Source organism: Somniosus microcephalus, chromosome 12 (assembly GCF_052327205.1).
Source record: "Somniosus microcephalus isolate GS21.2 chromosome 12, FLI_Smic_1.0, whole genome shotgun sequence".
Taxonomy (NCBI): Eukaryota; Metazoa; Chordata; class Chondrichthyes; order Squaliformes; family Somniosidae; genus Somniosus; species Somniosus microcephalus.
The window spans coordinates 140,224,922-140,243,685 of record NC_140998.1 but is presented as its reverse complement, the minus strand read 5'-3'; the positions used below and the strand labels follow the sequence as shown (position 1 = coordinate 140,243,685).

The following is an 18,764-nucleotide window of genomic DNA, read 5'->3' as shown; positions in this document are numbered from 1 at the left end:
AAACCGAAGTGTTTTCGCTCAGCGTAAGTCGTGTGCACGACCCCGACCCCCCTGCCGACCCCCACCCCCGACCGCCGACCCCCACCCTTTCGGATAAGGGATAGTGTATCCTTTATCCGCACTCCCGAAAACCGAATTACTCTGAAAACCGAAGTGTTTTCGCTCACCTTCCGAAATCCGAAATTTTCCGAAAACCGAAACACGGCTGGTCCCGAGGTTTTCGGATAAAGGATAGTCTACCTGTACTGCAAATTTGGTTTGCCCAGTCTATGTAGATTAAAGTCCCTCATGATTACCGTATTACTCTTGTTACATGTGCCTCTAATTTCCTGATTTATATTCTGCCCTACATTACAACTACTGTCAGCGAGCTAAGCAATCAAAATGTGTGTTCATACATTGTTACTGACCCAGTAAATCCATTTATTAGATTTTTGAACTAGTGTGCTTTTCCGAAGAAACTTTCTTCTTTGTTGCTAACATAATATGAGGGCAGTAGATTATAGGTAAACTTGCTCACTTTCAGTTTTGGGTTCTCTTCCTAACTTTAAACTTGTCTGCAACAAAAAGGTTCTTTGAATATACGGAGTATGCTATGAATTTAAATTTTTATCCTTTGTATCATGAATGGAGTAGTGTGTCACAGAATTATCCTATACCAATGAATTACACACCACACATCACCACTTCCTTCCCATGCCAAAAGGTGCTAAATAGCACTCAGATGGTTGTGCTCAGGAGAAAACTAATATTTGGATTTATTTATTATGATAATTACATGGAAGTAGAAATCTAGCAAGAGGCTAGCAGTAAAATATTTGACCTACATGATGTATGAAATGTCCCTAAATAAATCTGAACAATAGTCCATGAAATTCCTCATGTCTGTTTTATGTGGAATGGGTCTTGTAAAGCAGGGCACTAAAGATTACAGGAACAACCTATGGCTCATTCAACTTTGTGACTTCAAGGCAGATATCATCACTAAAGATGGTTTGACAAAGTACTTGCAGACATAATGAACTGTTTGGTTCCCTATTATCAGGGCCTCACACTTTTGAGACCTAAAACAATGCATTCATTTTACTTCAGCTAGAGTAAAGCTTTCTTGATAGATACTGAATTTTTGTCTGCTGCCCAACAATCTCTAATTTACAATACCCCTTTCTATCTAAAGTTATATCATTGTTAAAGATATGCAAATGTTCTGAATCTGACACAGGCTAGAGTTCTGCTTCCATCACATAACCTGTACATGATGTTTGAACAAGACTTTATGATCCTAGAAAGAAAGAAAGACTTGCATTTATATTGCACCTTTCAAGACCACCGAACGTCTCAAAGTGCTTTACAGCCAATGGAGTATAGGGTGAGAAGTTCGACAGTGTCTCTGGTCCCAGGCTACTTCTAACCAGCAGTACTAATGTTTAACAAAACAACCACAGGTGACTGAGCAATGCTCAGTGTACAAGGTATTGCTTGCTTGCACTTAGAATTATGGGGCAAATCAGTAGCCCACATGTTCCTCTTTTAAAACCTGTCATCCATAATCTGAGATAACAATGGATATGTTGGCTTCATTCACCACACCACCATAACTGGTATCTCCATATCCACTAATTGGAAATTTAGAGAATGTGTTGATAGAATAATATTTGCATGTTGGGTGGAACTTTCTTAAACATTAAACTTCAAATTGGATAATGTTAGCAATCAGCGCATGCATTTTATGGCTGTAGATTTTTTTGATCTTCCATCTCTGCTTACAAGGTATTAACTCCTTTACTGGACTGTGAATCGATAGATGACGGTCATCCCCTGTTAACTCACAAGTCATCACTTGTGTCTGAGCCTTGATTGAGGCTATAGATTACATTACAGCCTGGCCTGACCCTATCCTTACCCAAAATCCAGACACATGCATTTTTAGCAGGGGGTCGGTCACTAGAGATTAAAAGCAGGAACCCCTTTGTCTTCCCCATAACAACCAATACTGGATGACTTGTGCCACCCCTACTGCTGTCACAGGTGAGCTCAGCTGATGTGGCACTAGCTGGGATCAAGCCTAGCAGCTTCCAAGTCCAGGTGACTGAGGCAGTGACTTTCTAAACCATTAGAGCATCCCAGCTACAGCTTTTTTCAGTTTGTGACAGACTACTTTCAGTTGGCTTGGTATCCTAGAGCTGAAGTTCATGCTTTGGCTTTTAAGGTATTTTGCTGGAAATGGGAGAGGAACTCTTGCTTTGGTGTGAAATCCAAGATTTCTGCTTATAAAATGTTTTGCAGGTATGCCCAACTTTTTCCACAGTGGGCAACTTCTCAGTTGGAACTCCTGCACTTGTAGTGTTTGCTTGGTGTGTGTATGTGATATTTTAGAATTTTTGCATCCTCATTAGTCACTATCTTTTCCACAGGTATACATTGCACAACTTGGGAGCGATTGTGATTATTTTTATTTATCTCTCGTTCATCGTACTCAACCGGAATAATTGCGAGAGCACCTCATGGCTGTGATGAGGGATAGTTAGTTTTGTGATGTGAACTGGAGTAAGGAAGCCAGTTCGTAAGCGCTTTTTCTATATAAAATAATCTGAGGCAAAAGCCTTAGGCCATAAATAAATAGAAGCAGAGAAAGAAATAATAACTTGTATTTATATAGTGCCTTATTTCAAACGCCGATGTCTCAAACACCAAGTAAAATTAATTTAATTGTGCGGTTACTGTTCATAGGTCTTGGGGAAGGCGTGAAATGAATTGAAGGTCTCTGGATACATACATCTAACCTGGACTTAATTGTTTAAACCTCCTGCTGTTGCTGTTGTTTAGTTCTAAAATACAGAAATTCTTTGAATTTCAGGAACAATACTTATCTTTAAGGCCCGAGTTGAGGCAACAAAGTTACGGTGACGTTAGTGAGCGTTTGGAGCTGAGAAAGAAGCTGAACTGCACATCTTTCAAGTGGTATCTGGACAATGTCTATCCGGAGATGGAAGTTAATGGACTAAATGGAAAAGCTAAAATACAACAGCCACTATTTATTAACAAAAGTCCCAAACGATCTAAAATACTGCAGCGGGGAAGGGTAAGATTCCACAGACCGGTACTATAAATTGTATATAAGACTCTGAACTTTTTCAAAGGCTTCCATCCCTCTCCTGCTTCTCTTTCCCCCCCCCCCCCCTTCCTTTTCTATTCTCTCTGCTCCCCCACCCCCTCCCCAATAAAATGTTTTTCTGCGGAAATGGCGTGTAACTAGGGAAAGACGGGAGGAGAGATCCAGGATATTCAGCTTTTTTTTGGTGTTTGCTCACATGCTTTTCAGGTTAACCTGAAGGGGGGGAAAATGTAGGGAAGAAGTTAAGATTTTACTCGGGAATGAGAATGTGTAAAAGTACTGAAAAAATATTGTTGACTTTCTCTATGAACAACTTTAAAGTTTAAAAGGTTTTCAAGTCACTGCACGATTTTAAATGGTTAAAATAGATTTGCAACAAAACGTACAAATGGTGAGGGAGTGGAAAACAAACTTTTTTTCTGTGCATCTAATTTATCAATTTAAAAAAAGTTATTCTCCATTTGCTCTTTTTTTTCTTCCTGTCCATATTGGATTTGTACATTTATGCCTTGCCTGAGTGGAGGTTTGCAATTTTTTCTTTTAGCTAGGCTTGTGTGCCTGTCAGTTGATGCCATGGTTTGCATTTGGTAGGGTGCCTAATATGTTGGTGTGTTAGCTATCAAAATATTCCCCTACCAATGCAGTAAGAAATTTCAATTGTGTGCACTTTTTTCAGGGGGAAATTGTGCTTCTGTTGAAAAGGAATTGCTTGGATTACAAGGTCTAGTGAGAAGAATGGAGCAAATGAAGTCCAATTAAAAGTTTTTATGGGCATGGATATTCTGGAAGGGTAGTCATCGCAGGAACATTGCTTGTGCCAAAACACATGTTAAATGGGAACAGTCTTTGAGGGATACATTCATTTGAGAGGTGTTGTTTCTCCCTGTCCCAGTGTTTGAACATTTTTTTTTCTCTGTTGCAAATCTATAAAAGGATATTTTTACCTCTTTCATTGAGGTTCCCCTAAGAGAATCCATCTTTAACAGAACCTGGTTCCACTCGGGAGGTACTTCACCTCGGCGGCTGATTCTGACCTGGTTACCATGGAAATCCCAACCCAACCACTACACATCCCATAATTCTTATTCAACATCTCCCAAGATTCTAAATGTAAATATAGCTGCTTTGTTTTCATATATTCGAGTATGTAACTTTTTCATTTTAAAAAAGCCTCCTTGGGAGGAGGAGCTAATGGTACAACTTACTTTCTTTAAATTGCATCGCATGAATTTTTCTTTCACTTCAAAAAAAAAAAAAAAAGTGGTTTTGCCCATGAAGCGGGTGGGTAAGAGTGTATTTCAGGCTAAGTTTGGTAGTGTTGGGCCTCATTTATTTTCCTGTATTGATGGGAGCAACCTCGTTCCCTTGGTGGGGGGGTTGTTCAGTCCTTCAAGCTTATTCCCTCTTGGCACTATACATTTTACCCTAGCAGGACCATGTTTGGACTGTTGCCCAAAGTTGGAATATAAAATCAGAAATTAAACACCACAATGTTCATTTTGGACTGGTAAAATGATAATGCTTTCTCATTACCCAGGGTTGCCCATTCTTCAGACAAAGGCAAGCTTTTTGCCAATAACTCTGAAGTACGATGGGCCTAATTTGCACCCCTTTTCAGCTCCATTAGCTTTTAATTCATGCTTGCGTGTATCAGCAGCAACCTGCAATAGTCACTACTGATCACCTCCACAAGCAGCAAGTGAGACCCTGGATCCTCAAGTAATGGAGCAGTCATTTTGCCACCAGAACTGATCAAAAAAAAAAAATTGAATAATGAAGGCAGCTCCAGCTTATTGAACAGGAGCTAGTGATGTGCAAGGTTGTAGGTAGGAGAGTGTCCATTTTTATGAATTTACAGCAGTGGACATTGTTCATGAAACATTTCATCAGAATGAAAGGAAGAAAATGTCTAAATCATAAGCCAGCAGAACTGCTAGAGTTGAACCCATAGCACTAACAGAATCTCATCCCTTATTGTATAAAAATAACTGAAATGTGTTGTAAAGCCCACTATGGGAGATGGTGCTAATAAATATGGTATGTTCCAGCTTAGTGAATATTGTTTAACCATATAATTTTAAATGACTGATGTTAAATTCAGTCTCTGCATTTGGTGAACCTCCTGTCAGTAAATCTGTATTATTCTGCACTGTTTTAATGTCACCTTGTGAATGCTCACTTAACAGATGAGGAATATCACTTCTGTTATAAGCAGGTGCATTGGAATTGCTGGCCTCATAGTCCTTGGGTGCAAGAGGAGTGTATCCTGAAGACACCTGATGGGGCAGGAAGAGGATAGATGCAATGCTGCTATTCAGTTCTAGGATGTAATGAGTTGAAGATTAAATGCATGTCAGGGCACAATTTCTCTAATTATATATGATGAATAGGATGGAGTCTACCGTGCAGAAGTCAAACACATTCAGCATCCATCAGTTGCTAAGTAATTATCATTCAACATTGTGTCTGCCGTAGTATGCTTAGTAACTAATGCATGCTGGCTTTACCTGACTTGCAAGCAACTCATTGGGCACTGCTGTATGATACAGGCGAGGAATTATGGTTATTACTAAGAGATGGTTTGTCAGCAGAGATGGGTGTCTCTCTGGTTTTAGGCTGACCTGTGATGATATTCAGAATATTTTCAATTAAAATTGTAGCTGGTCAGCAAACTGTTTGTGACATGATTGTTACACCAAACCTCACCCCTGCATTAGACATGGTTTAAATACTTACCCCTCTTCATCATGCCTGTAGCCAATATATATTTTTTGCTGGGGCCCCTACAATTGGTGCTTCCATATCATCTGCTGCTGTAATCAGATTCACTGCAGAAGTGGCACAAGTATGCACTCGATGAAGAGAATCACACTGTTTAAAACAGGGACATAACTGCTAGAACATTTAAATGTTGGACAATAAAGTGCATTTGTTATCATTAATTGGTATTGTTTAATGGATGGTAGCCAGCAGTTGCTGCATGTTTATATAAGGTGGAAAATGTGTCTGACACCACTTATGTGACATACCTTCAACTCCAATATTGTTCTGTGGGCATAACAGAAAATACTGGAAACACTCCAAATCAGGCAGCATCCATGGAGAGAGAAACAGATTGTTCATTGGCATTGCCTCTAATCTCTTGTAACAATAGACAATCCTCCTGGAGTAACTTCAGTGCCAGTGGATGGATACAATTCTTTGTCTAGTTGGGAGACAGACTGAAAAACACACAAGTGAAACTAGGCCCAATCATAAACCAGAGATTTCCCACTCTACCTCACACCATTTAAAAGTAATAAACCACATGTCCCTACTGCAATTCTAGGTGGAATCTAACTTTTCATGCTACCTTTGCCCAAGCTAATTGATCTCCCACTTTAGGTTACAAGCCATATGGGTTTATTGCGACATTCTGGAGCCTCTGTTTATGTACGACGCATACTGAATTGATCTGTATATACTAGGTACTAGATCTGTGTGTGGACATGCAGCCTTTTTTTTACTTGTACTCCAATAGGTATTCTCACCCACATTGACTGAAAGCAAAGGAAATAATAATTCTAAAAGGTCTAAGAGCATTAAAAAAACAAGCCTGAAGGCTTTGTGTCTTAATGTGAGGAGCGTTCGTAACAAGGTGGGTGAATTAGCTGCGCAAATAGAGGTAAACGAATATGATATGATTGGGATTACGGAAACATGGCTCCAGGGTGGCCAAGGCTGGGAACTCAACATCCAGGGGTATTCAATATTCAGGAAAGATAGGCGAAAAGGAGGTGGGGTAGCATTGCTGGTTAAAGAGGGGATTAACACAATTGTAAGGAAGGATATTAGCTCTGATGATATGGAATCTGTATGGGTAGAACTGAGAAATACCAAGGGGCAGAAAACGTTAGTGGGAGTGGTATATAGACCTCCAAACAGTAATGCGGAGGTTGGGGATGGCATTAAAAGGGAAATTAGAGAAGCGTGCAATAAGGGCACAGCAGTTATCATGGGTGATTTTAATCTACATATAGATTGGGCTAACCAAATTAGTAACAATACTGTGGCGGAGGAATTCTTGGAGTGTATATGGGATAGTTTCCTGGACCAATATGTCGAGGAATCAACTAGAGATCAGGCCATCTTAGACTGGGTATTATGTAATGAGAAAGGATTAATTAGCAATCTTGTTGTACGAGGCCCCTTGGGTCAGAGCGATTATAATATGATAGAATTCTTCATTAAGATGGAGAGTGAAGTAGTTGACTCAGAGACTAGGGTCCTGAATTTAAATAAAGGAAACTATGATGGTATGAGGCGCGGGTTGGGTAGGATTGATTGGGGAATGACACTCAAAGGGTTGACTGTGGATAGGCCATGGCAAACATTCAAAGACCGCATGGATGAACTACAGAATTTGTTCATCCCAGTTTGGCATAAAAATAAAACAAAAAAGGTGACTCAACTATGGCTAACAAGGGAAATTAGGGATAGCATAAGATCCAAGGCGAGGACCTATAAATTGGCCAGAAAAAGCAGTAAACCTGAGGATTGGGAGCAGTTTAGGATTCAACAAAGGAGGACAAAGGGATTAATTAAGAGGGGGAAAATAGAGTATGAGTAAGCTTTCAGGGAACATAAAAACTGACTCAAAGCTTTTATAGATATGTGAAGAGAAAAAGATTGGTGAAGTCAAGCGTAGGTCCCTTGCAGTCAGAATCGGGGGAATTGGGAACAAAGAAATGGCAGACCAATTAAATACATATTTTGGTTCTGTCTTCACAAAGGAGGACACAAATAACCTCCCAGAGATGTCGCGGAACATAGGGTCTGATGAAAAGGAGGAGCTGAAAGAAATCAGTATTTGTGGGAAATGGTGTTAGGGAAATTGACGGGATTGAAGACCGATAAATCCCCAGGGCCTGATAATCTACATCCTAGGGTACTTAAGGAAGTGGCCCTAGAAATAGTAGATGCATTGCTGGTCATCTTCCAACATTTGATAGACTCTGGAACAGTACCCATGGATTGGAGGGTAGCTAATGTTACCCCACTATTCAAAAAAGGTGGTAGAGAGAAAACGGGGAATTACAGACTGGTAAGCCTGACATCGGTAGTGGGGAAAATGCTAGAGTCCATTATAAAAGATGTAATAGCAGAGCACTTGGAAAACAGTAACGGGATCGGACAAAGTCAACATGGATTTACAAAAGGTAAATCGTGCTTGACTAATTACTGAAATTTTTTGAGGATGTAACTGGTAAAAGTAGATAAGGGAGAACCAGTGGATGTGGTGTATTTGGACTTTCAAAAGGCTTTCGATAAGGTCCTGCATAAGAGATTAGCGTGTAAAGTTAAGGCACATGGGATTGGGGGTAAGGTACTGACTTGGATAGAGAACTGGTTGGCAGACAGGAAGCAAAGAGTTGGAAGAAACGGGTCTTTTTCCGAGTGGCAGGCAGTGACTAGTGGGGTACCGCAGGGATCGGTCCTTGGACCCCAGCTATTCACAATATATATTGATGATCTAGACGAGGGAACTAGATGTAATATCTCCAAGTTTGCAGACGACACAAAGCTGGGTGGGCGTGTGTGCTGTGAGGAGGATGCCGAGAAACCCCAGTATGTTTTGGACAGGTTGGGTGATTGGGCAGAAACGTGGCAGATGCAATATAACGTGGATAAATGCGAGGTTATCCACTTTGGTGGCAAAAACAGGAAGACAGATTATTATCTGAATGGCAATAGATTGGGAGAAGGGGAAGTGCAACGAGACCTGGGTGTCCTTGTGCACCAGTCGCTGAAGGTAAGCATGCAGGTGCAGCAGGCGGTTAAGAAGGCAAATGGTATGTTGGCCTTCGTAGCGAGAGGGTTGGAGTACAGGAACAGGATGTCTTGCTGCAGTTGTACAGGGCCTTGGTGAGGCCACATCTTGAGTATTGTGTGCCGTTTTGGTCGCCTTATCTGAGGAAGGATGTTCTTGCCATGGAGGGAGTGCAGCGAAGATTCATCAGGCTGATACCTGGGATGGCAGGCATGACGTACGAGGAGAGATTGGGTCGATTGAGCTTATACTCGCTAGAGTTTAGAAGAATGAGGGGATCTCCTTGAAACTTATAAAATTCTAACAGGACTAGACAGACTAGATGCAGGAAGGATGTTCCTGATGGTCAGGGAGTCCAGAACCAGGGGTCACAGTCTAAGGATAAGGGGTAAGCCATTTAGGACAGAGATGAGGAATTTCTTCACCCAGAGAGTGGTGAACCTGTGGAATTCTCTACCACAGAAGGCAGTAGAGGTATGTTGGTATTCATTGCAAGAGGATTTGAGTACAGGAGCAAGGATGTCTTACTACAGTTACACAGGGCCTTGGTGAGACCACACCTGGAGTACTGTGTGCAGTTTTGGTCTCCTTACCTAAGAAAGGATATACTTGCCATAGAGGGAGTGCAGCGAAGGTTCACCAGACTGATTCCTGGGATGGCAGGGCTGTCGTATGAGGAGAGATTGGGTCGACTGGGCCTATATTCTTCACTAGAGTTTAGAAGAATGAGAGGGGATCTCATTGAAAGTATAAAATTCTGACAGGGCTAGACAGACTGGATGCAGGGAGGATGTTCCCCATGGCTGGGGGGGTCTCAGGATACGGGGTAGGACATTTAATAATAATAATTCAACTTTATTATTGCACAAGCACATGAACAACGAAATGTGATCTTGCAAGCTCCCATGAGTCCAGTACAAATAACATTAAACGTAAATAGCACCGTCCTGGGAGAAGCAAAGCCGCTGCGTCTGTGCACGCCGCCATTCCATTTCCACCATTCCTCCTGTCCGACAATCTTCAACCCAACGCCCAGGCCTGCTCACCAGCCGCCCCTCCCGGGGCGCCTTCCGTGACCTTCTCACCAACTGCCCCTCCTCGGGGCTCTCTTCCATGACCTTCTGCACCTGGTCTTATCCTAATGGTCATTCCTCCAGGTATTAACCAGGCCTGGCTCTGCTTAGCTTCCAAGCCTTGCCAGTGACCCTGTCCCTAGTCCCAGGACTGAGATGAGGAGAAATCTCTTCACTCAGAGGGTGGTGAACCTGTGGAATTCTCTACCACAGAAGGCTGTGGAGGCCGAGTCACTGAATATATTTAAGAAGGAGATAGATAGATTTCTAGACACAAAAGGCATCAAGGGGTTTGGGGAGAGAGCGGGAATATGGTAGTGAGATAGAGGATTAGCCATGATCATACTGAATGGCGGAGCAGGCTCGAATGGCGGACTCCTGCTCCTATGTTTCTAATTCATTAAATATATTCAAGAAGGAATTAGATATATTTCTTAAGGCTAAAGGGATCAAGGGATATGGAGAGAAGGTAGGAACAGGGTACTGAATTTGGATGATCAGCCATGATCTCATTGAATGGCGGAGCAGGCTCGAGGGGCCGAATGATCTACTCCTGCTCCTATCTTCTATGTATCTATGTTTCTATGAAACTATCTATATTGATAGCTGAAGGCATTTGACATGACCATTTGCTTGTTAACCCTTGTGCTTCTGATTGATTAGAAACCATAGCAACACAATCAACATTCTAAATGGCTTGTGTATCTCTGGAAATTAACCCTGTGTATGCTGAATCTAACCATTATAGCAAATTCAAAACATGAATCAAAATAAAAATCCCTTCCCGGCCATGTGGTGTTCCCCAGGGTTCATTACTACGACCACTGTTGTTTGTGATATACAGTAATGACTTGAACTTGGGGATACAAGGCACAATTTTGAAATTTTCAGATGATACAAAACTTGGAAGTATAGTAAACAGTGAGGAAGATAATAAGACAGGCTGGTGGAATGGGCAAATACATGGCAGGTGAAATTCAATGCAGAAAAGTGGGAGGTGATACATTTTGGCAGGAAAAATGAGGAGAGACAATACATGCCAAATGGTACAATTTTAAATGGTGTACAAAAATAGAGAAACCTGGAGGGTTTGTGCACAAATCTTTGACGGTGGTAGGACAAGTTAACAAATTAGTTATTAAAGCATTGGGGATCCTGGGCTTGATAAATAGAGACATAAGAGTACAAAAGCCAAGAAGTTATGCTATACCTGTATAAAACACTAGTTCGGCCCGAGCTGGGGTACTGTGTCCAATTCTGGGCACCACACTTTAGGAAGGAGATGAAGATTTTGGAGGATACAGAAGAGATTTACTAGAATGGTTCCAGGGATGAGAGATTACTGTTACGTGGAGAAGATGGGGTTCTTCTTACAGCAGAGAAGGCTTAGAGGAGATTTGATAGAGGTGTTAAAAATCATGAAGGCTTTAGATAGAGTAAATAAATGAAGAGAAACTGTTTCCAATGGCTGAAGAGTCGATAACCAGAGGGCATATATTTAAGGTGATTGGCAAAAGAACTAGAAGCGACATGAGAAACATTTTAATGCAATGAGTAGTTAGGATTTGGAATGCACTGCCCGATAGGTTAGTGGAAACAGATTCAATAGTAGCTTTCGGAAAGGAATTTGATAAATATTTGAAGGAGAAAAAATTGCAGGGATATGGGAAAGAGCCAGGGAGTGGAACTAACTGGATTGGACTTTGAAAGAGCAGGTGCAGACTCGTTGGGCTGAATATCCTCCTTCTGTGCTGTATTATTCTATGATTCTCTGATATGTGCAGAAGGAGCCTAATACTATTTCTATGTGTTTGAATTGTTGAAACAAATGAACCTGCTGAATTTCCAGAACAGTGCTTCAGTGAACACATGGCTATAAGTGGGCATAATACCCTAGCTAGCGCTACTAAAATTAGGCTGTTATCGGGAAGAACCCCCAGTCAAGAAGTTAATGGTTGCAGTCGATTTCAGAGTCCGAGGCAAAGCGATGATTGACCTCCCTGAGCACCCCTCCAATTGCACATCACTTAACTCATTGCTTGCAAATTGAGCCTGAACCTTTTTTATATGTTCCTGGGATTTGGGCGTTGCTGGCAAGGCCAGCATTTATTGCCCATCCCTAATTGCCCTTGAGAAGATGATGGTGAGGCGCCTTCTTGAAACGCTGCAGTCTTTGTGGTGAAGGTACTCCCAGTGCTGTTGGGGAGGGAATTCCAGGATTTTGACCCAGCGACGATGACGGAACGGCGATACATTTCCAAGTCAGGATGGTGTGTAACTTGGAGGGGAACTTGCAGCTGGTGGTGTTCTCATGCGCCTGTTGCCCTTGTCCTTCTAGCTGGTAGAGGTTGCGGGTTTGGGAGGTGCTGCCGAAGAAGCCTTGGCGAGTTGCTGTAGTGCATCTTGTAGATGGTACACACTGCAGACACATTGCACCGGTGTGAAGGGAGTGAATGGTTAAGGTGGTGGATGGGGTGCCAATCAAGCGGGCTGCTTTGTTTTGGATGGTGTCAAGCTTCTTGAGTCTTGTTGGAGCTGCACTCGTCCAGGCAAGTGGAGAGTATTCCATCACACTCCTGACTTGTGCCTTTGTAGATGGTTGAAAGGCTTTGGGGAGTCAGGAGGTGAGACACTCGCCGCAGAATACCTAGCCTCTGACCTGCTCTTGTTGCCACAGTGTTTATGTGGTTGGTCTAGTTAAGTTTCTAGTCAATGGTGACTCCCCAGGATATTGATGGTGGGGGATTTGGTGATGGTAATGCTGTTGAATGTCAAGGGGCGGTGGTTATACTCTCGCTTGTTGGAGATAATCATTGCCTGGCATTTGTGTGGCGGGAATGTTACTTGCCACTTATCAGACCAAGCCTGAATGTCGTCCAGGTCTTGCTGCATTCGGGCATGGACTGCTTCATTATCTGAGGAGTTGCGAATGGAACTGAACACTGTGCAATCACCAGCGAACATCCCTATTTCTGACCTTATGATGGAGGGAAGGTCATTGATGAAGCAGCTGAAGATGGTTGGACCCAGGACACTGCCCTGCGGAACTCCTGCAGCGATGTTCTGGGGCTGAGATGATTGACTTCTAACAACGACAACCATCTTCCTTTGTGCTAGGTATGACTCCAGCCAGTGGAGAGTTTCCCCCCTGATTCCCATTGACTTCAATTTTACTCCGGCTCCTTGATGCCACACTTGGTCAAATGCTGCCCTGATGTTAACGGCAGTCACTCTCACCTCTGGAATTCAGCTTTTTTGTCCATGTTTGGACCAAGGCTGTAATGAGGCCTGGAGCCAAGGTCCTGGCAGAACACAAATTGAACATCGGTGAGCGGGTTATTGGTGAGTAAGTGCTGCTTGATAGCACCTTCCAACACTTTGCTGATGATTGAGAGTAGACTGATGGGGCGTTAATTCACCGGATTGGATTTGTCTTGCTTTTTGTGGACAGGACATGCCTGGGTAGTTTTCCACATTGCCGGCTAGATGCCAGTGCTGTAGTTGTACTGGAACAGCTTGGCTAGAGGCGTGGCTAGTTCTGGAGCACAAGTCTTCAGCACGATAGCCGGAATGATGTCGGGGCCCATAGCATTTGCTGTATCCAGTGCGATCAGCCGCTTCTTGATATCTCGTGGAGTGAATCGAATTGGCTGAAGACTGGCTTCTGTGATGGTGGGGACCTCATGAGGCTGATATGGATCATCCACTCGGCACTTCTGGCTGACGATGGTTGCAAATGCTTCAGCCTTGTCTTTTGCACTCACATGCTGGGCTCTGCCATCATTGAGGATGTAGATATTCATGGAGCCTCCTCCTCCCCCCCCCCCCTGTTGTTTAATTGTCCACCACCATTAACGACTGATGTGGCAGGACCGCAGAGCTTTGATCTGATCCGTTGATTGTGGGATCGCTTAGCTCTGTCTAGCATGCTGCTTCTGCTATTTAGCATGCATGTAGTCCTGTGTTGCAGCTTCCCCAGGTTGGCACCTCATTTTTAGGTAAGCTCCTGTCATGCTCTTCTGCACTCCTCATTGAACCAAGGTTGGTCCCCTGGCTTGATGGTAATGGTAGAGTGAGGGATATGCCGAGCCATGAGGTTACAGATTGTGGTGGAATACATTTCTGCTGCTGCTGATGGCCCACAGCACCTCATGAATGCCCAGTTTTGAGCTGCTAGATCTGTTCTGAATCTGTCCCATTTAGCACGGTGGTAGTGCCACACAACACGATGGAGGGTGTCCTCAGTGTGAAGACGAGATCTCGTCTGCACAAGGACTGTGCGGTGGTCACTGCTACCAATACTGTCATGGACAGTTGCACCTGCGACAGATAGATTGGTGAGGACGAGGTCAAGTAGATTTTTCTGTCATGTTGGTTCTTTCACCACCTGCCGCAGTCCTAGTCTGGAAGCTATGTCCTTCAGGACTCGGCCAGCTCGGTCAGTAGTGGTGCTACCGAGCCACTCTTGGTGGTGGACATTGAAGTCCCCCACCCAGAGTAATTCTGTGCCCTTGCTACCCTCAGTGCTTATTCCAAGTGGTGTTCAGCATGGAGGAGTACTGATTCATCAGCTGAAGGAGGGCGGTCGGTGGTAATCAGCAGGAGGTTTCCTTGCCCGTGCTTGACCTGAAGGCGGAGATCCTGTGAAATGTGGCTGGTATACCTTTTTGCAGTGCTAGGACCTAGATAATTTTCCACTGTTGTTTCATTACATTTTTTCACTTGTTCTGGTGAATTCCACTAACTGTTGTTCTAAAATAGCTCTCTGCCAGTCTGCTTCAGAATCTGCTGCTTGAGCAAACTTCTGTTGCACATTCTCTGTCCTTGTGATGACTCAAAGGCAGAATGTCAAACTAAGGCCTCTTATTTTACTTTTGTGCCTTGGAGGTGTTTATCAAGACTGATGCATACTACCCACACTTTTCTGTAATCGATAATTAGAGGCTGAAAATCTTTAAAGAGAGAGTCCTCTCATCAGGTCCTTCATTAAGTAATGAAATGGTATCAATTTTTTTTAATGTAAATAAACTTTTTTAGACATTTCCTTCAGATTTCAGATGATGTATTTTGCCTGACATGCACATTTCAGTGTCATACTGGAAAGAATAATGAAAAAGAGAAAGAAATTAGGTTATTTCCTGCTGGATTTAAGCACAGGCTAAAATGCTGGACTTCATCACAAGAGGTTTAGAATATTCCTACTCTTTGTGCCATACACCATTTCTGGACAGAAAGGGCAAGTTTCCAGGCCTGTATCGGTGCTGTGGTATAAAGCAACTACTAGGAAGTACACACAGTTTACCACCATGCTCTCTTCACATTTCATTTTTCCCTTATATATATAAAAGGATCATTCTGTCTGTCTGCCTGTCTGGGGCATCACTCAAAATATATAGAGCGTAACTACACATATGTTATATCAAAAGAAAGCTTATGATTAGGGGAGTCTCATAGGCGTATTTACTTTTTGGTCAGACAAAAATTGTTCGGACAGTATACAAAAAACTTTCAAAAAACGGACAAAATCTGCTCATTAGCGGTTGACCAATCCTACCGCTCTTTAGCATTGAGTGACGTGATGGTTGACCAATTGGGGGGCGTTTCATGGCGTTTGTGGGCGGGGCCTAATCCTTCAACCTGCCGAGCGGGAGCTGAGCTGAGGTGAGTGGCGACCATTAAAGACCGGCCGGGCCTGAAGCTAAAAAAATGGTAATGGAGGTGAGGAAATTGTTGATTCATTAGTATTGATTCAGGAATTTCTCTCTCTCTCTCCTTCCCCCCCTCTCTCTCTCTCCCGAAGTGGGAGCTCAGCTGAGGTGAGTCGCGGCCCGAGAGCCCGGCCGGGCCTGACGCGCTAGGCCGCGCACGGTCACCGCGGCCTGCCTCGAAGTCCTCCCGCCCCCTCTCTCTCTCTCTCCTCTTCCCCTCTCTCTCTCCTTCCCCCACTCCCTCTCTCTCCTTCACCCCCCTCTGTCTCTCTCTCCCGAAGCGGGAGCTCAGCTGAGGTAAGTTGCGGCCGAAGAGCCTGGCCGGGCCTGAAGCGCTAGGCCGCGCACGGCCACCGTGGCCGGGCTCAATTTTCCAAGCCCTTCCCCGGGTGGGAAATTAAATGGCGGCCGCCCTTCTTCACCCGCAAAATCTCCCTCCGGCTCTCACATTTTAGCGGGGGAGAGGCTGCTTTAAATTAGATCGTTCACTCAGTCACGTCTCTCTTCATCTCTTTTGTTTTTCTTCTCTCTGGCCGGCTGCGCGGGAAAACAGAGAACCACGCGGCCTGAGAGACAGCGAGCAGGGGAGCAGCGGCGAGGGCTCCGGCTCAGCGGATCGGGCGCTCATCAGGGGTCGGCCCGCAACACATCGACCGGAGGAGCGGCGGCTCTCTCTCTCCTTCCCCCCCTCTCTCTCCTTCCCCCTCTCTCTCTCTCTCTCCTTTCCCCTCTCTCTCTCTCTCTCCTTCCCCCCCTCTCTCCTTCCCCATCTCGCTCTCTCCTTCCCCATCTCCCTCTCTCCTTCCCCCCTCTCTCCTTCCCTCTCTCTCCCTCCCCTTCCCTCTCCTCTCTCTCTCTCTCCTTCCCACTCTCTCTCCTTCCCCCTCTCTCTCTCTCTCTCTCCTTCCCCCCCCTCTCTCCTTCCCACTCTCTCTCTCCTTCCCCCCCTCTCTCTCTCTCTCTCCTTCCCCCCCCCCCTCTCTCCTTCCCCCACACAGACGGACAGACTCATTGATATATATAGATAAAAATTATTTCTACTTTTTTCATAACAACATGCCCTCAAAAAACCCTCGGCACCGCCGGGCACTCCAGATAGTTACTGTATAAAGCATTCTTATTATTGGCTTAATTGAGACTTGAAAACTCTAACTGTATTGCATGTCCTGTTTCCCAACGTACTGTGGTTCACTATACAAATGCTTACCTAATTGGTGCGGGAGAATTACATAATTTGAACTTTACCTGATAGTACATTTCTGTTAAAATATGATAGAATGAATTTCTCTATATGAGGCGGTACTGAATCTCTTTATAGTCTAGATAATGAGGCAGTTATAGTGGAAGGTCTTGTTCTAGGGAGATGCAAGTTACTTAAGAACTACTGTATTTACTTGAATATAGGCCACACTTTAATCCAAAACAGTTTAAATTGGAGTATTGTCTATATGTGAGTTATTAATTATTTTTCCTGGGGTAAGGCTCAAAGTTAGGGTACAGTACCTTTTATTGTTTTCGATCTCTGCAGCTGTACAATCTACAGACAAGCAAATGCCTGGCTGCCCAGAAATATCCTGATCAAAAAGGAGGAGTAGTGGTGGTTAAAGAATGTGATTGGACAGATTCAAATCAGGTGAGTAACTGTTCTGAGTTTTTATTTCACTGGTAACCTGTGGTAAACCACTGTTGTTCACTGTTGTTCACTCCACTGTTGTTCACTTCACTGTTGTTCACTCTTGCCCATTGTTGTACCTGTCTGTGCATGCCTCAGCTGGCTCCGCCCCTGGCTCCACCCATATGCCCTGGTATAAAGGCGGCTGCTCTGCAGTTCCCCAGGCATTCAGGACCGGTCGACCACTAGAGGCATGCCTTCGTTCTTTAGCTAATAAAAGCCTGTTTGTTACTCTCTTAACTTCCAGTCTTTCTCAGTAATTGATAGCACATCAATTTTATTAGCTAAACTTTTTTTCGATGGAGCAAATCCTCAAACCAGCACGTCTGGAACTAGACCCTCAAGAGGCGGATTCATCGACCAAGTTCGCACACTGGCTGCGATGCTTCGAATTTTACATAGAAGCCTCCGTCGAAACTGTTCAAAACGATGGCGACAAACTAAAAATTCTGACCTCCAAGGTGAACCACCAAGCTTATTCGCTCATCCAAGATGCGACTACCTACAAGGGTGCTCTCGACCTCCTTAAAGAACAGTACGCACGCCCGGTAAATGAGGTTTACGCCAGACACCTCCTGGGGTCCCGCAAACAGCAACCCGGGGAATCGATGGAGGTATACCTACGGGCGCTGAAGGTGCTCGGCCGGGCCTGCAAATGTAAAGAGGTGTCGGCCGCGGTGTACACGGAGGAACTTGTCCGGGACGCCTTCGTCGCGGGCCTCAGGTCCAACTACACCCGGCAGAGACTGTTGGAGCAGGGCGAACTCGACCTGAAGAAGGCCACGGCCCTCGCACTCTCGCTAGATGTGGCCCACCGGAATATGGACGCCTACTCCCCTGACCGCGCGGCCGCATTGTGGATGGCGCGGGCGCCGCCATCCTGGGACAAGGTAGGACCGCCACCCTGCGCCGCGCCACCCCCGAACGGCCCAACTTCTGCAGCGATGTCCCGGGGCCCGAAGTGTTACTTCTGTGGCCAAGCCAAACACCCCAGAGCGCGCTGCCCGGCGAAAAACGCTACTTGCTCTGGTTGTGGGAAGAAAGGGCACTACGCCAGCGTCTGCAAGGCCAAACCTACCCCAAACTCCAGCAGTGCCGCGTGTGGGCCGAGCGGGCCGCCATCTTGGACGACGCCATCTTGGACGCCTCCAGCCGCGTGTGGATCATGGGCGCCGCCATCTTGGACGCCTTCGACCATGGGTGATCCGTTCCGGCCGCCATTTTTGCAACGGGCCCCCGACTCACCCACCGCCTCACCTGATGACTGCAGCGACACGCCTGACCCTACGCTGGCCTCCGTTACACTGGACCAATCTAGACCTCACCAACTAGCCAGGTCCATGATGGACATTAAGGTAAACGGCCACGCCACGACCTGCCTTTTCGA

At 44.7% G+C, this 18,764-nt stretch overlaps 1 protein-coding gene across 2 annotated transcripts in view; it reads left to right on the top strand.

The window, feature by feature from the left end:
- LOC147109565 (polypeptide N-acetylgalactosaminyltransferase 11-like) overlaps positions 1-18,764 on the top strand; it is a 56,844-nt gene that overhangs the window by 21,646 nt on the left and 16,434 nt on the right. For both annotated transcript variants that reach the window (XM_086003626.1, XM_086003625.1), the window contains exons 9-10: positions 2,858-3,082; positions 17,234-17,338. In XM_086003626.1, coding sequence (XP_085859752.1) covers positions 2,858-3,082; positions 17,234-17,338 — 330 coding nt within the window. The remainder of the gene's footprint in view (positions 1-2,857; positions 3,083-17,233; positions 17,339-18,764) is intronic.